At 34.7% G+C, this 27,284-nt stretch overlaps 1 protein-coding gene across 1 annotated transcript in view; it reads right to left on the reverse strand.

Moving 5' to 3' along the window:
* The window catches only part of Rnf145 (ring finger protein 145), a 45,110-nt gene that overhangs the window by 7,433 nt on the left and 10,393 nt on the right, over window positions 1–27,284 (reverse strand). The window contains exons 4-7 of the mRNA XM_010622269.3: window positions 20,810–20,901; window positions 14,906–15,141; window positions 12,277–12,452; window positions 8,531–8,671 (exon numbers count right to left, since the gene is read on the reverse strand). Of these exons, the coding sequence (XP_010620571.1) occupies window positions 8,531–8,671; window positions 12,277–12,452; window positions 14,906–15,141; window positions 20,810–20,901 (645 nt within the window). The remainder of the gene's footprint in view (window positions 1–8,530; window positions 8,672–12,276; window positions 12,453–14,905; window positions 15,142–20,809; window positions 20,902–27,284) is intronic.

The following is a 27,284-nucleotide window of genomic DNA, read 5'->3' on the forward strand; positions in this document are numbered from 1 at the left end:
TAAAAAAAAAAAAAAAAAAAAAAAAAAAGAAGACATGAGCAAAGGATTCTCAGTTTTAAAAATATCCATTAGAGAACCGGGGATTTCACTCAGGGGTTCCGCCACCTGCCTTGAAACACCTACCCGAGTTCTATCCCTGACCAAAAAAATAAAAATAAAATAAAATAAAAATACACATTAGAAAATATGCTGAAGTCTGATGACAGCAAGTACTAACAAGGAATGTAAGAGAAAATGTACACACCAATCTTGAGATATACAGATAAAATCTTACTGGGGAAAAACTACTAATAAATTTTAAATGAACATACTTTTCAATAATACTATTACTGATAGTTTATACATGTACTGCAAAAATTAAGGTATACATAGAAAAACAAAAAAACATTGAGTAGTGAAACACATTCTCTAACACAATGAGGACACGCTGAGCAAAAGCCAGACTCTGGAAAAAAACTACAAAGATAAAAGGGACCTAAATATTAAGATACATAAGGCCAGGTGTGGTGGTGCACACCTGTCTCACAGCACGTGGGAGGTTGAGGTATTAAGATTATGCCAAGTTCGAGGCCAGTGTGGGTTACACAGTGTTCAAGTCCAGCCTGAACTACACAGCAGAGCGGAAAGGGGGAAAGAAACATAATAAAATAAGGAAGGAAAAAACAGGGGAAGTGGGAGGGAGAGACTGACTGACTTATGAGACATACCAACATGGGTCTTACTTGAATTTTGAGGAAGGCAAAGTATTAAGAACAAAATTAAGAGCTTCCAAGAACATGGTTAAGCGATCAAAGCAGGAACAAATCAACCTCTCCAAGATTGGGAAAACAGACACTGGAAAATAACAAGTTGGGGAAGAAAAGGAGGAGGGAAGTGCATTTATGGGACCCAGGAAGAATCTGAAGGAAAAATTGGAGCCCACAGAGAAAGTACAGAGACAAATCTCAACACAAAAAAAGGAGGAGGCAATCTGCACTTTCTTCCTGGCTCCTGGCTTGTGGCAGGGGAGAGGAGGATCAAATCTATAAAGACACAGTGAAGGTGGCTGACTCCAAAGGCCTCCAGGGAGAACCCCCGCCAGTGGAACACAGAAGTGAATGAATGCTGTGCACTACAACAGCTGGTGAGTGACTCCAGTCCAAGTGACTACTGTGTCCCCTGGACAAGGTGCTTGGCTGGATTTTGTGGAGAGGCCAGCTAAACCTGGGACTCAGAGCAGCTGTGGGTTGGCTTCATCTCAGGGCTCCTAGTGTTGAAATCCCAGAGCGACTCGGTCAGGAACAATTGCAGGAGACACCCAGGGTCAGAGAGCTGTGGTCAGGCCAGCAAGAGATACCCACAGTGTTATAAGCTAACTAACTCAGGCTACAACTCCACAACTGGTGACCATGATCAGCCTGAACTGTGGATTTCAAAGTAGCAGAATCAGCGCCCTACCCTAATCCTACTGCAGTCTTGCTGAGACTATCTAGCACAGATCTGGGCTGTGACTACCTCCTTTGGCTAGCAGTGACAGCAGAGGCACACCCTCAATTAGACAAAAATGTAGACCCCAGAATAAAACCATAGGCTTGAAATCAGAGATTTCTTTTCTTGTTGTTGTTCGTTTTTTTTACTGTTTTTCATGAGTGTGAATAGTGTTTTTCTTTTGCTCTCCTTAGTATTTTTTCCTTCTTTCTTTCCCTCCTGCCTTAGTCACGAATTTCCCAATACTTGGGTAGTATCCTCCATCCTTGCTTCTAATCTTTTCTCTTTTTTATTTTTATTTTTTCTCTTATTCCTTTTAAAATTTCTCCCCTTAGGATTTAATAGCTCTATTGAGAAGACACTTACTGTATATAATTTCCACTTAGTCTTAGATTTTGTTATATAACTATAAAATCTTATACCTATGGTCAAAGGTGGCAAATTATTAGTTAGCACAGTTTGTCACTTTCTACTGTGTTAGGTGCTACTGGTATTACCGACTGTACTACATGAGCCAAGGTGACATAGCTGTGATCAATTGATCTTTCCTGGGTATCAATACCTAGATTGTCTGGGTGTCATCAACAACACTATATTCCAGTACCAAACAAATGGGTGCTAGGCCAAACAGGCAGCAACCCTTCATCTCTAATAAACTGAAAACACAGGATGCTGGGACAGACTCAAAAACCACACACCGGCTTGGCCAAGAAGACATCTCTGCAAAGTATTCTTTTTCTAAAGAGGTCTCAAAATAGTAATAAAGCTACCTACCATAAGCAATTTACAAGCCTCAACACAGAAAACAAATTTTAAAAAAATGAGAAAACACAGAATCAACATGCAACTCATAATCCCCAACTCACCCAAGGCAAATCAAACAGGAATTGATGTAGAAAAAAATCAAAGAAAAGACATAAGACAAAAAAGCGAATAAATAAAAAATTGAAACAAAGCTTTTGTAAATAAGGAGAAGAAAAGGACTCAAATAGAGGGGAGGGGAATGGAAAAAAAAAGAAGCAAAATATATCACATACAAGCATAAATCCCCTAAGATGAATATTACCTACGTATATCTAAAATGTATCTAAATATTTTGCTTAAGAAAAAAACCTCCCAGCTGAATTTTATAAAATGGTGGCAGCAGAAGTAACAGAGCAGATTAGTAAGTCCCACAACCAAAACAGCTAAGTAGAGAAATGATGATCACAACGAAGGAAGTGATTAGTAAATCTAGAGTAGAGAGTAATAAATAAATAGACGAGCTAAAAATTCAACAAAAGAACAGACTACTGAAAGCTGTTAAAATGAATTTTCTATTAAGAAAACCCTATCAGAATCACAGCAGACTTCTCCAAACAAAGTCAAGGAGAGCTTGGAGTAATATCTCAAGCTCTAAAACAATCCAAAACCCACACGGATGTACCCCGCAAAATTATCTTTCAAAATTGATAGAGAAATAAGATACTTCCATGATGAATACCTGAGGACAGTCACGACCACCAAACCAGCACTCCAGAAAGGAGATTTTAGAAAAAACAATGAAGATAACTCCAAGAATCCCAACAGGATTCATTCGACCAGGCAAGGAAAGCAATTAAACAGAAAGTAAAGAAAGGGAGCCAACAATAGGAAGAAAAAAAAAGTGACAATAAGTCCAAAAGTATCAGTTGTAACCATTAATGTAAATGGTCTGAATTCACCAATAACTGGATCAACAAATAAGACTCAACAATATGCTGCACATAAGAAACACATTTAACTCAAAACGAAATTCACAGACTGAAAGTCATAAAATGAAAAACAGTACACCATGTGACAAAGAACCTGGAAAAAACAAAAACAGGGGTTGCCGGTCTATTTACAGACAAAGTGGATTTCAAGCCAAGACTGATCAGAAAACACAATGATCTGAACAGACTGATCACAAAGACTGATCAGAAAATACAATATACTTACTAAAGCAACAATCCCAGAGGAAGAGACAATAATCATAAATATAAATGTACCAAACACTAGCACACCCAACTATATAAAACAAACACTAATGCATATAAAAAATCAGTTAAGCACTAATACAGGAGTCATGGGGGACCCTCAATATCCCACTGTCACAAACAGATCCACCAGACCAAAAAAAAAAACAACAACAACAACAAAGAAATATCAGAGCTGAACCAAACTTCTGAACAAATATATTTAGTAGATGTATTCCACCAACAACATCAAAATACACATTCTTATCAGAAGCACACAAGACTTTTTACAAAACAGACACACAGCACGCTTAAGTAAATCCAAATGAGGCCCAGGGATTTAGCTCAGTGATTCTGCTGCCTGCACTTCCAAGTGCAAGGACCCGAGTTCGATCCCCGGTACCAAAAGAAAAAGTAAATCCAAATGAAATAATCCCATGCATACTTTCAGTCAATGAAATGGGAAATCAATGGCAAAAAGAAACCACGAAAACAACACAGACATATGTGGAAATTACTATCTTCCTGAACAACAAATGAATCACAAATGAAATTCAAGAAATTAGTTTCTATAATTAAAAAGTAATGCCATATGACATACCAGAATAGATGCAACACAGAGCAAGCAGTCTTAAAAGGGAAATTTATAGCTGAGAATTACCACATCAGAAAAATGGAGACCAAATAAATGAACTAATGCTGAATCTCAAGCTTCTAGAAAAAGAACAAGTTAAACCCTACACGTGTATTAAAGAGGAAATTATAAAGATTAGAGCAGAAATTAATAAAATTGAGACTAACAATACAGTGAACTGGAGTGGTTCTTTGAAATATGAAATAAAATTCACAAACCCTTAGTCAAACTTATAAAAAAAAATAAGGAAAAACAAAACTCAAATCCATGCAGAATGAAAGGGGCGAAATTACAACAGATCTTGCAGAAATCCAAAAGATCATTAATACCTACTTTGACAATCTGTACTCTAATAAGATGAAAAACTAAGAAATGGATAGATTCCTAGATACATGAGTTACCAAGCTGAATCAAAACGATAAAAAATTCTAAATAACCCAGTATCAGTCAGTGAAATCAAAGAGGTAATTAAAAACCTACCAACAAAGAAAAGCCTAGTTCCTGATGGATTTACAGCTGAATTCTACAAGAACTTTACAGAAGATCTAATGCCCATATTCTTCAAACTCTTTAATGAAAGTGAAAAGGAAGCAGTATTCCCAAACTCATTCCTAGAAGAAAGCATCACCTTGACAGCAAAATCAAAGGACCCAATGAAAACAGAAAACTACAAGCCAATCTCCTTAGGGAACAAAGATGGAAAAATCCTCAATAAGATACTAGCAATCAGAATACAGCAAATCATCAAGATGACCAAGTAGGATTCATACCAGGGGTGCAGGGATGGCTCAACATATGCAAATCAATAAATGTAATACACCACATTAACAGAACTAAGGCCAAAAATCACATGATCATCTCAAAGGAATGGAGAAAAAGCATCTGACAAAGTCCAATACCCATTCATGATTTTAAAAAAAATACAGAAAATTGGAATAGAAGGTCCTTACCTCATTCCCATAAAAGCCATCTATGACAAACCAATGCCCAACATAATACTAACTGGTCAAGAACTGGAAGCTTTCACTCTAAAATGAGGAATAAGACAAATATTCCCATTATCATAACCACTCCTGTTCAATTTGCTTCTGGAAACATTAGGAGAGCAATGAGACAAGAGAAAGAAATAAGTAGCTCAGTGGCACCATGCCTGCCAAGCAAGCACAAGGACCTGAGTTCAGTCATTGGTATATAAAAAGAAGAGGAATATGGATAGGAAAGAAAGAAGTTAAATTATTATTTGCTGATAACATGATACTCTACACAGAAGACCCCAAAAACTCCACCAACAGACTCCTACAATTAATCAAATTCAGAGGTGTAGCAGGATACAAAGTTAACACTCTAAAATCAATAGTGTTCCTGGTACAATAATGAACTCAATGAGAGAAATTAAGGAAACAATACCTTTCACAATAGCAGCAAGAAAAAGGAAATACTTAGTAAACAATGTTATAAAGGAAGTAAAAGACCTGAAAACTACAGTACTCTCAAAAAGGAGATTAAAGAGGATAAAAAAACATGGAAATATACCTCATTTTTTGGATAGGCAGAACCAACACAGTGAAAATGGCCATACTTTCAAAACGATTAAACAGACTGAAAGCAATACTAATCAAAATACCAACAGCGTACCTCACAGAACTAGAGAAAATAATCCAAAAATTCATATGGAACGAGAAGAGGCCTAGGATAGCAAAATCAACTCTGGGCAACAAGGGCAAGGCAGAGATCATCATAATACTGAAATACCACAAAGATACCATGATAATAACAGCATGGTACTGGCAAAAACAAAACAAGAACAACAACAAATCCAGACCAGAGGCTCAGTAGAACAGCACAGAAGACGCAGAAACAACTCCAAGGACAATCAGCTACCCTATCTTTGTTTGACAAAGGGGCCAAACACCTTCGCTTGAAGAAAGCCACTTTAATAAGCAAAGCTGGGAAAACTGGCCAAAAATTGAACCTAAAGCCATGCCTCCCACTATGTGGATCAAAGATCTAAAAATAAAAACAGAAACATTTAGTATTTTGGAAGATAGAATAGGTATAACTTTAGAAGACATAAGTGTGGACCAAAACTTTATGAACAAAACCCTTATCGCAAGGGAAGTAACAACTGGAATCACTAAATAAGCAAACTAAAAAGCTTTTGCATAGCAAAGGAAACCAACAGAGTGAAGAGACAACCCACAGAATGGGAAATTTTTTACCACCTATTCCTCAAAGGACTAACATCTAGAATATATAAAGAACTCAAAAATCAAACACCCCCAAATTTAAAGAACCAATCCCAAGTGGGCATCTGAAATGAATAGACATTTCTCAGATGAATTACTACAAATGGCAAATAATTATATGAAAAAAAGCCCAACATCACTGGTCATTCAAGAAATCCATATTAAAGTAACAGCAAGATTCTATCTCACTCCAGAAAGAATGGCTATCATCAAGAATTCAACCAACAACAAATGTTGGCAAGGCTGTGGGGGAAAAGGAACCCTTCTCCATTGCTGGTGGGAATATAAACTGGTACAACCCCTATGGAAATCAGTATGGAGATTCCTCAAGAAAAACTAGAGGTTCCATTTGACCCTGCTATTCTACTTCTAGGTATTCTTCCCCTAAAAGCATCACACCACAGTGATATCTGCAGACATATGTTTATAACAGCATTATTTATTATAGTTAAATCTTGGAAACAGACCACATACCCATCAAAGATGAATGGATAAAGAAAATGGGCTGTTTACACATAATGGAGTACTATTCTGCCAAAAAGAATAAATCAGTCATTTGTAAGAATATGGATGCACTTCGATACCATAATCTTAAGTGAAATACATCAATACACACAACTTTAAATATCTCATTCTTGTGTGAGAAACCCAAAGGGTAAATAAAAAACATAATGGAGGATCGATACTGGGAAGAAGGAAGAAATTAAAAAGAAAAGGGGAATAAGGCAAAGGAGAAAAGGGAAAAAGGAAAAAAAGAATGGAATTTTTTAAAAAGAAAAAAAAAGCTTTTGTAAATAGGGAGGGGAAGAAGAGTTGAAGGAAGGGGAATGAGAGGTGAGAAGATATATTATGTATAGGAACAAATTCCCTATGAAGAATGTAATCAAGATGTATGGCAAATATGCACTTATAAAAAATCAAGTTAAAAATAATTTTAAAATACAAAATTAAATAGGGAAATCTGAGTAGTTATTTGATATGAAACGATTTTTTTATTAGGAACAATCATCCTATTGCATTAATGCTTTTTCCAAAGATTTAGTTTGAAATATTTAGGAAAAAATGATATTGGATCTGGGATTGTCTCCAAATAGTTGCAGCCATGGCACTGTGGGGATGGAGACAGGATGAATGGAAAAGACAGGGGCACATATGACATGAGACTGGAAATGGCTGATGAGGGGATTCATTTTACCTCAGCCTTAGTGGCCTGAAACTTTCCTACTGAAGGTTTTAAAAAAGAGACACTACAAGGATTTCACAGCAGCATTATTTTCTAAAAGCAAAACAACAAGAAAGAGATGTATCTATATTATGGAATTCATTCATCAAATGAGATATATTATGTGTTGACATTAAAAACAACTCCCTGTAAAACATACTATGGAGTAAAATATAGTATATATAGTATATAAAATTGAACCAAGAAAACCCCAATATACACAGATGTACTTTTCTCTATAAAAAATAAAATAATTCTCTAAAGTAGTTGCCTTTGGGGAAAGGAAATGGGATGTAAGAGGATGGAGCCGTCGCTCTGCATTCTGTAACCTGTAAATGATATGAACTTTGTACTTTTATAAGAATTATTTTTCTTTTTCCCATCATTCTGCCTGATTTTCCATTTTAAAGTTGTTGCTGGAATAAGGAGGAAGATTATGAACCAAAGATCTTAAGAGTTTAATGAAAGGTTTTAAGAAATGATTACATAAACTTATATAAATGAAATCATTAAATCCTACATGAAAAGAAATTATGAAAAGTTCTAGAATCTTAGTGATTACAAAACAAAAAGGCTAACTATCCTGTATTTTCATTAGCACATCCTCTGAAACTGCAGTATGTAGTATTCAGATTATGTTAAAATTTACCAAAAAAAACTAAACAAAAATTATGTAACATAGAAATCAAACTTTTAAGAGAGTTACACTTAAACTTCAGATAGGATAAAGCTTTTAAAAAAATCTCTTAAATAAATGTAGAAAAGGAAAAGTATCCAGTATTTACCATAACATACATACAATTAAAATACATCATCTTTACATGGGAATTTGTTTTCACAGTCTTACTCCAAATATAACTACTTAAGAAAAACTCAAAATTTCATTTCCTCTTAAAATTCATGAATGAAACAAACTCACTGGGCTACTTCTCAAGCTATCCATAGGATTTAACTTAGTAGATATATTCAAATAAAGAAAACTTACCTATTCATGGCAGGATCATTCATGAAAGCTCTGTAACCCTGCAAGTAAAACTTGCACAGTGTCAGGACACCCAAGGCAACAAAAGAAACCGTGAAAACCAAACCCAAAAGAGAGTAAGGAGTGCTGCAGCATTCAGCAATACTGAAAAAAAGTGAGGGAAATTAATATTAACAGAATAAATCTTCTATTTCGAATAAAAGCATTTAAAGCCTCTAAATACCCAAGCGTGATTACATCCTCATCAAATCATCTCAAACCAGAATCTCAGGTGAAAGCAACCAATCAGTTTAAACATAATTTAAATTATGTTATTCAAAAGTATATTTTATCTAACTTTAGGAGACAGCCTGTACATATAGTACCATATTATAATTGTAATTATCCACCATCTCCAAATACAGTACAAATCAGCTTTAAACCTTAAAAACATAATTAACATGCTGGTAAGTATTCAAAAGAATCTTGTACTCTTATCCATTGCTTTTTCTGAGAAATGATGGACACTGGAATTGTTCAGACTGTACTGAAAATATAGTTGTTAAAATTCATTATATCACCAAACTATATGGAGCAACCCTTCTGTGGACATTCTAACTACAAAAGTATCAAACGGTACTAGTATTTAAATTTTTTTTTTTTTTTTTTTTTTTTTTGATACAGGGAATCAAACTCAGGACCTTGAGATTACCAGGCAGGCAAGTAACTCCCCGCCCTGAATTTCAAATTTTAATTTAGGTTTAGATAAGTAATTTTTTAAAGGGTTACTTTACAAACAGGTCCGAAACCATTTTAAAATTTTAATATCAAATTTTACAAAAAAAAAAAAAATGTTACCAAAAATTTTGCTGCCATACCATTTATAAAGGTAAAATGCCCCCCCCCCCCCGAGCTTTGAAATATTTTCATTGATTTTTTTTTTTTTTTGGTACCAGGGGATTGAACTCGGGTCCTTGCGTTTGCAAGGCAGGCCACCAAACCGCTGAGCTAAATCCCCGGCTCATTGAACATTTTAAAAATTAACATGTGGGAATAAGTAAGTTAGAACTATTACATACTAATGAGTTGGATTTTGCATTTATATTTTAACTTAGAATTTTATTTATTTATATACATGAGGAATTCATTCAAGCAAATCAATGTCTGTCACTTAGTATATAGCAAGCAAACTAATGCTTGAAATTTACAAGCTCATGCTTCTGCTGTATAATCACCTTTCCCTTTACAACTGTTTATAAGCTGATTTCTATGTGAAAACATCTAATTTTATGCAGACCTATGTTGTATATTAATGATGAGGAGAAAAGACTTTTTTCCTTTAAGGCGCCAGAATGACCAAAACTCATGGTAATGGACAGCTAAAGGAATAATTAATTTTATGACATTCTTACAAATCTCAATTTCTAAAACGCTTGACATTTTTCTGACAGCAATCATTAAATATTACTTAAATAAGTGTTAAAAATGAGAATCATGACTGAAAATACTAAGATTTTATTTCCTTCTCAGTGAAAGAAAGTCTAAAAATCTCACTGAGGATTCACTCTCATTTTTTTTTTGTACCAGGGATTGAACTCAGTACCTTGCACTTGCAAGGCAGGTGGCAGAAGCACTGAGCTAAATCCCCAGCCCTGGTTCACTCTATTTCTATACCTGTCTCCACACTTAAGAGAAATCATTTACACTCAAAGGGTATGATTTAATTACACATTCAAGAGGATTACGATCATTTTTCTCTCACCTCAGAAAATATTTTGGTACAAAGAGAGCATACTAACGAATTTAGAAGGTTTCAACCTTGCTTTAGGGAAGTGGAAAGACCTGGGAAAATTTGTTAAAATTTTTCTTCCCCATTCTCTTCAAAAAGTGACATATTTATTGATTTTAGTTTCTATTTTCTGTCTGTTAAAAAAACATCATTTTGTTTTTCAGTTGTCTGCATATACATGTTTTTTGTTTAGTCAGGGTATTCTGATAAACATCCAACCCTCAGTTTGTAAATAAGTTGTTTTTGGTAAGGAAACATAAAAATACAACCTGGCACGCAAAAGCATCAAGACAGACAGACATCAAACTCTTACAGAAACACAAATTAACAAAAGAACCAATATGGTAAATTTCTCAATTAAAAGCCAAATCAAAACATTTCCATCTTGAGAAAAGGTAATTGATCGATCTTAGCTATGTTCAGAAATAGAAGAGAAAATTTACTATAGTAAGATATCTAAAATCTATTACAGGGGCCGGGGATTTAGCTCAGCGGTTCGGTGGCCTGCCTTGCAAGCACAAGGACCCGAGTTTGATCCCCAGTACCAAAAAAAAAAAAATCTATTATCTTTCTTACTTTGCAAATAAGTTCAAATTCTAAGTTCAGTGACTTGTTGAACCTATTAAACTATGTTACATCTTAATCTGCCCATTACAGTGAGAAACAATCTGATTTAAAGCATAATCACTTGCAGTTCCACACTGCAGCTATTAACCACAGAATTTTCTCTCTTTAAATTCAGTAACTTTGTGGATCATTTAAAATTTCTGCATAAAGTTCCATATTTAATAGAAACATACTACCTATTTAATAATGAATTCATCATTCAAATGTGTCTGACAGATATCAACTAATTGCATTATTATATAAGCTAACTTACATGAAAAAGATAACTTATTTTCATAAAACACAAACTCTGACTTCTTAAAAAAAGGACTGGCAGCATTTTATTGATTAATTTAGATATTTATTGACTTAGATTCAATGATGTTTTCAATCTTAACAAATAACATGCTAATTTAGGACTTGTCTTAAATTTCTTATTCTCTATACCACTAGGTACACAGTCTCCCATAGGACCAGATGGCTGAAAAGAAATGGCTCTATTAGCTAAAACTCAAAACTTTTATCTGGTTTTTATTTGTTTCCAGGAAGACAGGTTTTCATTCTTATCTTCTGAAGTGACAATGAACCAGGGAACCAAGATGTTCTGTATACCAATGTGCTAGACTGAGGGCCTGTGGTTCAAGGTTAAGCCTGAAAAAAGGAATGTGGATCTAGCAAAAGTTCATGCTAAAGATACTGGGATAAGAAATCGACTCAAATGACAAAAAAGACATAAAACCTAAAGTAAATCTTAAAAACCGAGTCCTAGGACTTTTAGGGGTAAAACACTAAAGTATTATGATATATCCATTTCACCAACTGTTTGTATCTTAGTACTGAAGCAAAACTTTAAATGAGGACAGTTAAAATATCCAGAAAAGTCTCAGTCTTAACTTAGATGGGGCCTGAGTGCCAGCTCAGCTTTTAAGAGTCATCCAGACAAGTTACTCTTGGTAATTTCCTCAGATATAAAATAATAATAACGACAATGAAAGTACTTATCTTTCAGGATTGCTGGATTAAATGTGAGGCAAAGTGTTTAGATGTGACACACAACAAATACTCAATAAGTAATGGTTATTTTTTATCTTTTTTGATCTGGTAATTAAAAATTGAAAAAATACTTTCATTATTTATGTACTTTTCCACCAATTATGTTCTGTACTTTGGTTCCCACTGCATCCAAATATACCAACATGTTTCTATTATTATCTTCCTACACTGCCAGACTACACTGCCATACCCTACTGAATGAAAATCTTACCACAGTGGTACAATACGATATATAAAAGTAATCTTCAAAACTTAACTACACCTACATCATTCTCTCTTCCTATGGTCATAGATATACATATCACAGTCCCTAATTAATTACCTTGTGAGAAAAAGGAACAGAAGCCTCTCACGTGATGCTGGCTGATCTCGAGTGCTGAAATAGGAGTAAATCTGAAGAGCAAATAAGACGAGCCAGAAAACCATGAATAGAACAGGGACCACCAGTTGATTCCACAAGGACATTCCCAGGGCTAGAAGGCCATATACCTCCACTACCTGGATAAGAAAATAAGACAGGAAGACACCTTGTATCACCTTTGATGGACACTTTTAAATACTCAAAAGTGTTTAAAATACATACAATAAAAAAATAGCTTTTCTTTTTGTGAGCTCTTTTCAGCTAAATTTCTTTAAAGTTAGTTCAACACATAGTAAGTAACATGCTTTTAAACTGTAGTGATTTTTTGCATTATTAACATTCAATAAGGGCACTTCTACAGTGATAGCAAACTGCCCTAAAAGCTCAGGGATAAAGTCAAAATATGGTCCTGGTCATGACAAAACTACCTCAAAGACATTTTCAAGAGACTTGGTAAACACTCACGTCTTAATCAAAATAATCAAGATCAGCCTGAATGACACAATACTAACTGACCAAGAGAAAAGGATATGTAAAAGTACAAAATTTTCAGGGTTTTTTTTCAGGAATAAGTCATAAATAAATACTTCTGTCTGAACACTAAGAAACTGACTACTGCAAAGATAATTTGCCCCCCAGACAAATTAATTCCCCATGCTCCTGTGTATTCATCAAGCAATAGTTTTCAATTCATTTGGTTGGCCAAGCACACTAACTCAGGAAAAAGTGTGTATTAAAGAGGTAACAATCTATTCTAACTCAAATTTTTTCCAGTATATAAGACAATTTCTTATAAAAATGATTAGCAAGAATTAATTCCCAAAATCTCATTCAATCTAAGATCACAGATGTAATTACATTTTTAGAGTTACTAAGCCAGGTACCAGATCCTGGGAATCCAGGAGGATTCTGCCAGGCAGCCTTAAAGCCCTATCACAGCAGCCGTCCACAACTTGCTGAAATTTCTCAGTGTGATACTAGGATGTTTCAATAAACTGTAAAAGAGATTTCTAAGTACTAAATTCAAATACATTTACTTGCAGATTAGTCTATGTTTTAAATTTTTTCATCTGTAAAACAAATGCTTTTTCAGAAGCCTACTTATAATTTCGAACTTTGCCAACTAGAAAATATTTTTTAGCCAGGACTGGTGCTACATGCTTAAACAGAAACAAATTTAAGTAACTTTCTAACTAGCTACAATATATTATTATTATTACTAAAGGCAAACTGATTACTGATAGGTAGAAAGTAGGTTTATTATTTTCCACTCAAGGCACAGACCAGTTAAAAAGCCTGATGATTTCCATTTCTTGCTTATTCAACTCTTCCCAAGGAACAAATTTCACAACCTACAATTTATTTCCAACTACTATGACAAGTGATATATGAATCATATGGCAACCAAGGAAATATAAACATGACATTAAAATGGAGACTGTCTTGGTAACTACATATTTAATATTCAAGATTCATTGAATACTATAAATGAGGATAGCTCCACAAAACAAAATTCAACAAAAATGTTAAATGTTATTCTCACTCTGAAAATAACTACGTACAGCCCTTTTCCATGAGTGTCTCTACACTAATGGCATGGAAAGGATCTACTTCTGGGAAATTGCCCACGTTAATTATTAAGATGAAGAAAGGTGGTAGAATCTGGCTAAGGCCTAGAACTTAATTAAAGAATTTGTTCTGGATGATTTGTCCCAGGTCCACAAGTGAAGACTTCTCTCAGTAATACTGGTTTGGTCATTCTGAGAGATTCCTATACCATAAGTCACACACACACACACACACACACACACATACACACCCCTGAAGAGGCAGAAGACTGTGACCATATTAACATCCTCTTTTTACACTAACATCAGGATTAAGTATTTATCTTACACACTGAACTTTAACAGAGCAAACAGAAACATTTATCCCCCAAATGTCTATTGTATTTGGGAGTAATCTGTCTTAGAGCAAAGGCTGAAAATGGGAGGAAGACTACTGCAAAAAAGTAGTTCTGTTATTAGTTTAGGCTCTTTAAAGAAATCCATAATAATATAACCTATAACTATTTAGCTTTTCAGTTTAAATAAATTAGGTGAACAAAGGGAAGGAAAAGTCACAGGAGGACTACAGGCAGAACAATTAGAATTTGATCCTCAGGTATTTCTTTTTTTTTTTTTTTTTGTCATTATGACAATAGCTAACACACACTGAACATTATCTGCCTGGCACTGAACTCATTTAAATCTCAGAGCAATGCAATGAGGAAAAGTACTATGTTATTATTAGCTCCACTTCACAGAAATTGAAGATGTGATCATCCCAAGGTTATAGGGTAAACAGCAGCCTCAGGGTATGAATCCAAAAGTCTGCTCCGAGAGAGCAGGTTCCCTTTACTGTAATCTTCTCAACAGAACTTTGTAAGAAAGAAATCTCAGATGCTCTTAACTGAGCTAAAAACTGGGCTTCTCTTTTGAAAATTTAAGAAAGAATGTTACAAAACTAAGACAATGAAATTTAAAAAAAAAACTAAATACTTAATATTTATGTAGAATTTTATCTACCCGTGCATGGTTATCAGTCTTACCTGAACCAATTCTCTGTAAGCAGACTTAGCAAGGTTATAAGGTACTAAAAGATTAGACCCGAGAAAATAAAGAACTTCCAATCCAGTAAAAATCATAGCAAATTTGTTGATGATAACAATAGTTTCCAGAGGAACAAGGCAGAGTCGCGCTAGCAGAGGAAGCATATGAGCTGAAAACAGCCAAATCTGCTTGGTTTTCATGACACACGAGCATAAGGTACATACCACCAACTGACCTAAAATGAGGAAAAGAATTCATTTAATTTTGAGCATTTGGTAACACAAATAAAACAAAACAAAACAAAAAATACCACTGGATGATAAAACAGCCAATGAAGAGCTAAGATTTCCTAGGTGTTTTAAATCAAATTTTAATTTCACCTGACCATAGTGACATACTGTACTGTGAATTCTGAATAGTAATTCCCCACAGTCAATGTGGAAAACACAGCCTAAATCTCCACTGGTCTTCATCATATTTCTGTTGGCATATGTAACATGAAGAAACTTTTTTCTAAAATGTCTAACTGAATTTTACAGTAATTCAATTACTACACCTAATATATAGCTCCTTCCCCAACAGTACTCAACATTTAACTGTTCTGAATAACAGGCAGAAGCATAAAATCTAAGTGATGCAATTACTTGTCCAAAATCACAATACAACAAGATGAATTATCCTGAGGTATTTTTGGATCTTTATTTTTTATGAGACTACATAAGCTTCATAACTTAATTATCAAAGTTAAAACTGTGACGTTTAAACAAATTCTTCTCATAGAGAATTATACAAAATAACTACAGAAAATTGGAAATACAGAGAAGAAAAGAAAATCCCCAATCTTCTAAAATGCCACCACTCAACCACTGTGGCTATTATCAGTGTGGAGATTCCTCAAAAAACCAACCTAGAGAGGTTCCATTCAGCCCAGCTATTCCCCTTCTTAATATATTCCCAAAAGAATTAAAAGCATCACATCACACTGATATATACACCCTGTTTATAGTGGCACAGTTTGTAGCTGAATCTTAGAAATAGCGCCAAGTGTCCGTCAACTGATCAATGGATAAAGATGTGGTATGGAATACTACTCTGCCATAAAGTAGGATAAGCTTGAGACATTTCTAGTTAATAGATGCACCTTGAAACCACACTGTTAAGTGAGATAACACATGTTTAAATACCACATTGTTTTTCTGGTGTGAGAAACTGAAACTGGAAATAAGGATCAAAACATACAATAGATATTAGAAAATGGGAAGAAAATGTTCAAATGAGAAAGGGAACAAGGAATGGGTGGAGTGGAACAGGAAAGAAAAAACAAACAAAATAAAATAAAAGGAAAAAATGGAAATAAAGCTTTTCTAAAGGAGGGAAAGAAGGGCTGAAGAAAAGAGGGGGGAAATGGGAAAAAAAGAAGTAAGCTGTATCATGTATATATACAAATTCCATAAGATGAATGTTACCAATATGTGTATCTATAATGTACTGCTTTGCTTCAAAAATTTTCAAAAACAAAACAAAATGCCACCAAACAGCATTGTGCATACCATAGCCATCAAGTATTAAATATAAATCCTTAACACTCTATCTGAAACCTCTTAAGTGCTCAGTAGTTACTAGTCACACTACTTATTAGCTTTTCAAATTCAGTCTATGCATATGATTACATGGAAATGTTTACTTTGTACTCTAAAATCTTCAATATACTGTATTTGGGTTTATGTAGGAACTTTCTAGTGTTTTCTAATCATCTACTCTGATGATAAAACAACCTTGTTCCATTTCACTGACTACTGCTTTGTAAGAAATTTCTTGGGGATTCTTCCAGACCAAGAAACATATAGTTAGATGGTCTTTCTACCTGCCAGTGAAAAGCAAAAGAAAATTTGGGGATTTCTGATGGTGTTCTTATTCAGCTGTTAGAAAAATACAACACTGGCAACCATTTCAATATACTACACATTTAAAACGATATACTATACTACGAAATGTATGGTATTTTTCTCCCACAAAGCATCAACTTTCGACTTTAAAGGACTAGTAAACAATATGAACAATACTCATCAGTGTATAGGAAGAGAGAAACTCCTAACAGTAAAGAAAACAATAAAGAGGCCACCAAAAGAGACTGTTCAACACATTTTGGAAGGCAGAAAACAAGAGACAGGAGGCTCTCCCTGGAGGTTTTAGCCCTTACTCTTCACCATACTCTGAGAAGTCTGTCCTCCAAAGATGGAGAAACTGAGGCTCCTGGGCCCACAGGAGAAGTGAGGTGCCTAACTGAAAATAGGAGGAAGATGCATCTCAAAAGCCGGGCTCTCCCAGTTCCCAAGCACTGCTGTTATAAGCTTCTTACTTAGTTCTCAGCAGTTCCCTAGCCACTGCCACCAGTCTACCTTCAGATTTTTTTCTGAAGAAGCTGACCTGTCCAAGTCAAAAGATTTACAAAGACTAATGCTTTACAGCACCCTTCCAAAAAGCCAGTCTTAACTGATTAGCCACCATGGTTACCACACAGATTGGTAAAACCCTAAAGAGATTCCAATGACAAGTTAGTAACTCCCTTAAAATAAATGATTAATCAAAAACTCCTACACATTTAATAAAACTTATGATTTAATCATTCTCAGATATAGCCTAGGCATGAGTAATTACTTTTAAATATCTTTAGATGATTCTAAATTAAGCTTCAGAAACACTGCTCTCATGCAATTCAATACCAAAACAAAGAAACAGAAAAAGATCTGAAGGGTGAGAATGCAAAAAGCAAAACAAAGTTTTAAAAAGATAAACAGTATCTATGAAAATAAAGACGGCCATAAGAGGCATTCAATGAAAACAAGATTAAGATACAAAAAAAATGAAATTAAAACACAACAAAAGGGTTGAAAGATAAAAGTAGGAAAATCTCAGAGAGTAAAACAAAAATACACTCCCTGTTTAAAAAAAAATGACAGAAACAGCTCAAAATAAGAAAAATACAACATATCAACACTACGAAATTAGGGGCTCAATGTAGGAGATCGAAATTCAATTAACGCTATTTCTAGAAAAGGATGAAATAACAGGAGGGAAGAAATCATGAGCTGGAGGAAGAGACCTCTAGTGAACGATAACAGGAAGTGTGGATGGGTGATTTTTATCACAGAATTGCAGTAGTTTTTAATGACAAAAATAAGTCTACTTCTTTCATTAAAAAATTTAAATCAAAGGGATCAAAGGAAATGCCTTAGTACTAGGAATGACTAGAAATTTTAATTCTGGCACATCTTTCTTTCTTGTACTCAGAGATATACTTAAATTACCTCACATGCAATGTAAACTTCCCCAACTCTGAAATTCCCATCAGCCTATGTTAGCAAATGTAGTGCTTAGCTGTGACATCATCAGCTTCTTTATCTTCTTTCATAGAAGAACATGACTCACATGACATGTAGGTCTTCAGAGACCATTCATGTTGTTTAGGTGAAAGAAGGAAGGAGTCATATTGTTAGTGGGATCTTCCTTATCATTCCAAAAGAGTTGTTTTTTCCTGTGCCTGTTCCAACTAGATAATTCTGAGTAAATAAAAATCACAAAATACTCTGGATTTCAGAGTTCTACTATTAGAAATAGCTCCAAAAAATTCTGCAATCCTAAAAAATCATGGTATACTCAAATGCTTTTCCATTAAGTTTATTTTAAAGTGGAAGAAAGAGTGGAAGAACTTTAAATAAAAGTCAAAAGAAAAGTGTCTTTTAACAATTCATGAATATTATTTCTTATTAACTGAAACAGAGGAGTAAATAAGTGAACATAAGCCACTGACCGAAGAAGATAAGGAAAAATCTCTCAGGCTTGTTTTAAGATGCACCCACAGCAAAATTTTGTAAGCTTTCTAATCTTGTAAATATGTCCATAAGTGTTATCATTATTGTAAATACCAGGGGCCAGGGATTTAGGTCAGCAGTTCTACTGCCTACCTCACGAGCTCAAGGTTCCAAGTTCAATCCCCAGTACCAAAAAAACCCAACTCTTGGGATACAGTGATAAAGTAACTAACAATTTTGTCTCCTGTTGATTTGACATCTACTTTGAGGAGATGAGTCGTTCTATTGGCCCCAGAGGAAAGCTAAGACAAGTCTCCTAACTTCTAATCTAGTTTAAGTTTCTCGGTCTCCATTTAATAATAATCCAAAGTGCAGAAGTGACTTAAAGTTGAGAAATCTCGCTTACTGGACCTTCGGCTCCCCTCCTATAGCACTACAGAGGAAGCCTGCAATTTGAACAAGGGGTGGAGTGCCTGTGGTTAGCTTCTTCCTCTTTTTAACCCAACACATCTTTCTCTCAACCCTGATTCACCCAGGAATGGAGCAGGCAGAGGACAGGAGAAGGCACAGCAAAGTTCCTAGTTGGCTGTTCTCATAATATTAAGAAGTTGGTGCTCTCTAGACTCCAAATATTTAAAACTGATTCATGTCCTTTCTCCCAGGCACTTTTTTGGGTTCCTCTGAGACTGCTGCCATCACCGTTCATATCTCCCCTTCAGCATATTTGGTGCTTGGTATGCACCATACACTGGCTATGTTTTACTCTATCTTCAATTCTGGGGAAGTTGAAAGCTCGAAGGCCGTTAAGATCTCCTCATCCTTCAAATGGCCTTTATTTATTTATTTATTTATTTATTTATTTATTTTTTTGGTACCGGGGATTGAACTCAGTTCCTTGTGCTTGCAAGGCAGGCCACCAAATCGCTGAGCTTCAAATGGCCTTTCTGAATGGAACCTAAGAGTGCTCGTTTTGGCAGAGCACACACTAAGAAAAATCCAAAAGATTCTTGTGACCTTTCTATTCAGGAAACTCATCCTTTGCCTCCACAGATCAGAAGATGCAGGAAAATCCTACGAGGCATTTTCACTTCACAGTCAAAAAAACTCTAGAGGCACCCAGCCTGTCACCATCCTTTTAAATCAAATTAGAAACAAGTCATATTATAACTTAAAATGCCAGCAGCCTCCTTCCAAAGAGTAAAATGAAACAAGTGAAATTAATATGCTTGAATATATACCAAATATTTTCATATGCAGTACAGTCAAGCTAAAGTAAAAACTGGAAGGCCTTTTGTATAAGTAGAAATTGGGTGTGTATGCATAGCACATCTTAATTTCGAACAGCCACATTTCAAGGGCTGAAAAGTCACATGTGACGGGGATTTGGGCAGTGCACCTCTGTATTTTGCAGGCCTAGGTTAGAGCACAATATCCTCCCAAGCCAAGCCACAGAAGCTGGGGAAATATTTCAGAATACAAAGCCATTTCAAGAAATCTTTTTTTAATCTCAAATATTACACTTTTTAATATCTTTTACATAAGTTAAAGAATCACAAAATGGGTTTTTCTCACTTCCTTCCTTAATGGAATTCTGGCATGATAAGGGTCTGATAGCTCACTTCAGATTTTATCTGTATTGTTTTAGGCCTCAGTCAATATTTCTATTTTTAACACTCTGCTATGTGAATGTTCAATAATATCTCAAGCCTTGATGGCTATTTTTTTTGACAGCAGGTGATGACTTTCAACAACAATAATGTTTTAAGATATCATGCATTGTGTTTTAATATTTCAAAGTAGTAATAAGCTCTGGCTAAAAAATTAATCTTCCCAAATACTTATACAAGATATAAAATATACTTTAAAAAACAACAGCAACTATCCACTACGTATATAATTATAAACACAAAACTCAACACCTATGCACAGGGGAAAAAAAGACTAAGAAAATATAACAAACAATGACTGCATTTATAAAGAGATGCCATAATAACTGAATTTTTCTTTAAGTGAATATTTACCAACTTTATAATAAAATATTAAGGATGGTTGATTCCAACCCATACTTTTAATTCTTTTATCAATACATACCTATTAAGGCTGTGGTAAACCGATTCATGGAAAGAGGTTCCAAATACATTGGTCCTTCATAGGCAGACTCCAGTTCGCTCCTAACATAGTCCCTAAAAAAGAAAAATGCTAAGAATGTACTGTATAGAATAAATAAGCAGTTCAATCACATCAGTCTCATAAAACACGTTAGTAGCTTTTCTTTTTATATCTAAGGGCACTTTTATGAAGAATTCTATTAGGTACAGCCTTCATCTCTGTCTTCCATACCCTGGAAATTCACTATTAACTGAAACTAAATTTTACAACACAGAAAAGGCTACCACAGCTCCACTTCATGGGATTTAATTTCATTCCATAGCCTTATTATTTTATACCCAGAAAAAAGCCAGTTGAGATCTCATTTCTCAACTCTAATTACCTGAAACTAACAATACATTAAACCTTTCCCCCTTTTAGCTCGGTTAACTATCACCTTATTGTCCCCAAAGTTTTCTCACAATTATGTTTTATCTGGTATAAACAAAACTACACTCCAATCAGAAAACTAATTAGAAAAATTCATAGCATTACAATCCTTAAATATTGTTACGTTCAAATCTACAGGTAATCTATGATGAGAATTATAAACTCATATACGCTAAATACTTATCTGAAACAAATATTAAATCACAAAATATTCCTTTTTAAATTTAGCTCATTTAACATGTGACTACTAAAAAAACAAAGCTTTAAGTAGTAACGTAAGAATCTTTTAAACAGAAAATATATACAGGAATCACAAAAACAAAATTTTGTTATAAGTGGTATTACCAGAAAATACTTGTTATTTTTGAATCAAAGAAGGGAAATTTGTTTCTAAAAATCCTCAATTGTTGAATGCTTCATTCACTGCATTTTAAAATAATTTGAATGTTTCAAGCATTTCTGAACTAACTCAATTGTGTATTTAGTTTTTTTGTAAAATTATTTCCTGTTAGGCAATCAAGTTGAATTCCTTTAGCATAGCATAGCAAAAAAAATGACTCTTACATAAGCAGCAAAGAACCACTGATTTTAATTGTAAAACTAAAATTATTTTTTTAAAGAACAGGAACAGTTTAAGGGATAACCAACTAAGCTCCATAGCTAATCTAGCAATTCTATCTCTCTAATAACAGCTTTTAATGCAATGAATATGTATTCATATTCTCTAATTCAAGAAAAAGTCAATTTCTAAGGAATGTTTATCAATGGGGGTCAAGTGTGCTCATAAGAGGATATTTTGCATTGTCTACTACCAGAACTGAGGAGGGAAGGGTGCTAGCGGTACTCAGGAGGTGGTAAAAGCCATGGATGCTGTCCCGTGTTCTACAATACATGGGACAGTTCTCCACACAAAGAATTATCTGGTCTAAAATGTCAATCATGCCATGGCTGAGTAACCTGGTTTTAATGTGAAGAGATACAAACGCCATATTTGCAAATAACACATAAATTCTGATCATTATGGGTAACCCCAAAGTAATTATATTTCTTACAGTTCTAAAATAGAATGCTAATTAAGAGAATTATAAAGTTTAAAATATACATGTAAACAGTGATATTAAAGAAATAAATGTATATTTAAAAGAAACAAAACTGAGTCTCAATACTACCTAAGATTCTAAAGCCCAGTAAGTTCTTTGTGGAAATAAAATATCCTAAGGTTCAGTTAAAATAGGGAGCAGGTAAAACCCAGAACTTAGCAGAATGGAGGTTGCCAGGAGTTAAGGTCAGGAAGAATAGAGGTAACTCCTTAATGGATACTGGGTTTTATTTTGGGGTAATTAAAATATTTTGGAATTAAGAAAAGGTGATGCAGTCATGAAAGTACTATATGCCACTTTAAAGTGGTTAATTTTATACTGTGTGAATTTTACCCCAATTAGAAAGATGCATCGGAACAAGAGCACTAACCCTGAGGGAAATGCCAAAAGGTGCCCCAGGAGCGCCTCAGCCCCAGCAGCTCTCTTACTAAAGACCAAAGGAATGTAGAGTGGGTTCCCATCACATTTGCTCTCCTGTTTGATTTTATCATATTACTGATGCTTTATAAAATAACTCAGCAAACTCAACACTACAAAACTGCTTAGTGGGGGACTTTCATTATTTTGTATTCTTTTTCATAGCTTTAGTTGATCTACTTTTAAAAAATTTGTCTTTTTTTAGTTCCTTACCTTAAATTATAGAACAAGACTTCTAAGGACAATTAACGTGCTCTGTGTTTTTTTTTAATTCAAAGAAATTACTTTGTATAGAGTATGTTGCTAGTACTGCTAGGGCCTGTTAGTATTACAGCAGCTAAGACTTAGATCCTGCTATGGTAAAGCTTAAAAATTAGGAGGGGACCAATACTTAATTTTATAACTAATGACTTGAGAAGTGCTGTGATGATTACAAAGTTATTTAAAAATTATTTTTAAATTCATTGTCCTTGTTAAAAACTTTTCCTTTCAATCTCTTCTATGTTAATTTCATTTCATTTAGCTAGTTCTTTTACTCCATCTTAAAGACCACTTATTTTACTTCCTATTCTATAAGATTATAAAAGATTTTCATGCACCAATTTCCTTTTCTTTTATTAAACTCTTTTCCATTCCTTTATTTTCAAGACTCTTATTTTCCAATCCATTTCGGGGTTGTTTTATTCTTTTTCACTTTCTGTACATTTATTACTTTGTTACTTGCAACAACTATAGTAAACTAACGGAGGTCTACATTCCAGTATAAAGTGATCAACCTTTAAGCCATAACCACAACAAATGGGAAGCAATTTCTTCCCACAAGCTCCTCTGAGAATCTAGGGATTGTTTTCTCCCAATGATGCAAATTTCACCATTCCAATCCAAATGATCCCATACATCAATTAACCTACTCTAGCAATTAAATCTTCCATAGATACTTCCTAGACACTTTCCCTTTTCTTCAAATCCTCTTTCTCAAGACAGTCCTTCAGACTACTCCCTGTCTAACCAACCTAAAAGTCTCACATAAGTAAAGCCAGCCAGGCCCAGAGAGCCAGCAGACAACTCTTTGGGCCAGTTGAGCTGAGTGCGCCAGAGGGCAGTCTTTTACTGGTGAGGGCAAAAGTAACTAGCATGCTATGCAGCCACTATGGAACAAAGATTCTGGAGACTGCATGAGAAGGTTGTAGAGAAGAAGTAAAGTATGACCAATATAATGAGAATCTCTATGCCTAACTAATGTACAACTTTAGGGCATCTCATTCAGCAATGAAAACTTTTGGTTTAGTCCCAACAGGTAGGGTCACTCACAAGATAAAATAAATAAACAAAACAGTAAACTACAAGAAGGACCCAGAAGAGTTATTCAAAATTTTGTGAGTCATTTTAAGTCAACTATTTGTTCAAGGTAAAAGCCAAGAAAATTCTAATTTTAACGTCATTTTATAACATATTTTAAGTGTCAGGTGAGCTGTTCAAAAGGAACATAAATTTTCAATGGTAAAATACATGTACTAAGTTGATCAGAAGTGAGAATTCTTGCCAACCTATTTGTTACTGAATTAAAACCTTTTTCTTTTTTCACCTGTGTGACTGGCAGAATGCTGACAATCAACCCTGAGCACTAATAAACCAGAAACTTTCAAAATGTTCTCTAGTCCTTTGGGATAATGTCTTCCCTTTTAACTGAAATTGTTTGGGGGCATAAGTAATGTGTAGGCTGTATGAAAAAGGACAGCTTGCAGTTAGAAAAGTTCTTACGATAAGAAGGCATAGAAGTTACAAAAATAAACAACAAAACCTATGAGCTTACTAGTCTATTAACTGATGAAAGACTTTTACATAATAGTTTCTTAAGCCACCTGACTCAACCCCTGGACAAGCCAGGAACAATCTGAATATTCTGGCCACTTAAACTTTCAAAAGTTGTTCATTCCAAAGAAATCTAGTCTTCTTTCATACAAAACAAGTTCTCTTTTGCAATATGAGCAAACAAAAAGCACCACTCAGGATAAGAGATCCCAGAAACTAGAACGTTCAAATAGCTGTACTTAAGTATGCACTATACATACACACCTACTGCACCCTCAGCACTATCCTAGCAACTGAACTACTCATCTAGTTAAGGTTACTTAAATTCTTTAGAAACTCGGGTTCTCTTTCCAGGTCCTTTCTGGCCCCCTAGATATTTGATACTTGGATTTGATAATGTTCAAAAGAAGAAAACACGAAACACAGGTCAATTTTATTCCTGTCAAAACACAAAGTTTGGTATACAAATGATAAAATTTACTTTAAAAATTCCTTTATAGCAGTAGTTCTCAACTAAGGTTAGTTTTGCTTCCCAAGACACAACATGGCAATGTCAAACGGCTCTAACCGCCTAGGCACTTATCTAGATACTACAATGGTGACTACAAAACCTGAACCTTAAATACTACATATGCTTTACAAATTTATTTTTCACAATGAACAAAACAAAAACAGAGAGTTAATTCCAGCTTAAGCCTAAGTGAGATTCAGAGGTGCCTGGATAACACCACAGGAACACACTGTGTATGGGGTTTGGGTTAGTATGCTGGATGAGAAGGACATCAAGTTGTCTGGGTCAGAATTAGTCCTCAGACTCCTACTGAGGCTTTATGGAGAGATGCTACAGGAAAAGACTTCAGTTGTTTTAAGGAAGGAGTCAACCTGAGTATATATGTATGTGACATAAAATAATCAAAGTCAATGTCTCCACTTTCAGTGGAACACAGCTTGAGGTGAGTAACATGAGAATGACAAGAAATGCAGCAGTACTCTAGCAGCTCCTGGTGTACAACTTGGACACCAGAGGATACACCCTAGGCAACAATAGCAGCAAGAGTTAAAAAGTAAGAGAAACCACCAAGTACCATTATGAACAAAGCAAATCAAACACGCAAGAACTGAGAAGACAAGTGTAAGAAGATTGATTTTCTGGGAAACAACTCAGGGACTTTGAGAAATTAGAGGAGGACAGAAGTCTTTTATCAAGAGGGGCTGAAAGCCAGTGACTGTTTAGTCATTATAGTTATTCTTTTGTATTCACAAAAGCATGAGAACTGCAAGGTAAGAAAAAATGAGAAGAGAATATCAGAATATTAACAAGTCTCTGGTGATATAATTTCAGGTGACTGTTACTACCTTTAATTTTTTACATTTTCCAAAAATTATCTACATTGAACACTGTGATTTTATAATCAGAAAAAATGTGTAGTTTTTAAAAACTCAGATATTAAATTCTACTAAAAATAAATGCTTTAAGATTAAAGATCAAGCCAACACTAAAATCTGTATTTCAGAATTATTACAGCGTAAGTGCTAATCTTAAAATTGGGATACTTTTATTAGAGTAAGCACATTTCAATCAAAATTATGAAATTTAAATTTCAAAAGATATACTCCTGAAGTTTATTCTACTCTATTACATTTACAATATCACTTTAGTCAACTGTATTTTAACATCCTGTTCCAAAGTAGAAAGCTGATATTCTCTGGCAGGATTGAGTCTTAGATTTTAGGTCTGGCAGACCTAGGTAAACATATCACTCAAGATGGTCAGTTCTGAACTACAAAACTAATCTAAACAAATAATTTATAGTACTCATCCATTCCACACAGTTGTAGCTTATGCTAAGTCTTACACTTCATCCACTGACTTTTTCGGTTTATGTTTTTTGAGATCTAGTAGTCAGGATCAGGCTGGCCTCTGGCTGTAAACTCACTAGGATGTAGTCCAGGTTCTCACTGAAGTCAGAGTCTTCCTGCCCCCACCTCTCGTGTGGTGGGATTATGGGTGTTACACCATCACACCTAGCTAAAAGAGGATTTTCTAAAAATGATGAAAGTAATGAAGTCTGTAAGACTTAAGACACTCTCCTAGCCTGTCTTTACAAATTATTTTCTCGAAAGAAACAAATCACATACAAAGGAAAGCCCATCAGAATCACAGCAGACTTTTCAACACAAACCCTTGGGGCAAGGAGAGCCTGGAATGAGATATTTCAAGTACTAAAAGAGAACAACCTCCAACCTAGACTGATGTATCCAGCAAAACTCTCTTTCAAAATGGATGGAGAAATAAAACACTTCCACGACAAAGAACACCTGAGAAACTATATGAATACCAAACCAGCACTACAAGGAATTCTAAACAAGATCCTAGAAAAAGACAAGGAAGGCAGCAACACCATGAGGCCCAACAGAGCAAATCAAATAGGCAAGGCAAGAAATTAAAAGGAGAAGGTGAAAAAGTAAAAAGAGTCAACAAAAGGCCAATAACATGTCAATCATAAGTCAGTACATATCAGTTATAACCAGCAAGGTCAATGGCCTCAACTCACCAATCAAGAGAAATAGACTGGCAAAATGGAATAAGAAGCAAAATCCAATAATATGTTGTATACAAGAAACACACCTAGTGCAAAAAGAAGCCCATAGACTGAAAGTGAAAAGATAGAAAACAATTCTCCATGTGACAGGAGCCC

This window comes from Fukomys damarensis, unplaced genomic scaffold, assembly GCF_012274545.1.
Source record: "Fukomys damarensis isolate Sample0158 unplaced genomic scaffold, DMR_v1.0_HiC HiC_scaffold_9, whole genome shotgun sequence".
Taxonomy (NCBI): Eukaryota; Metazoa; Chordata; class Mammalia; order Rodentia; family Bathyergidae; genus Fukomys; species Fukomys damarensis.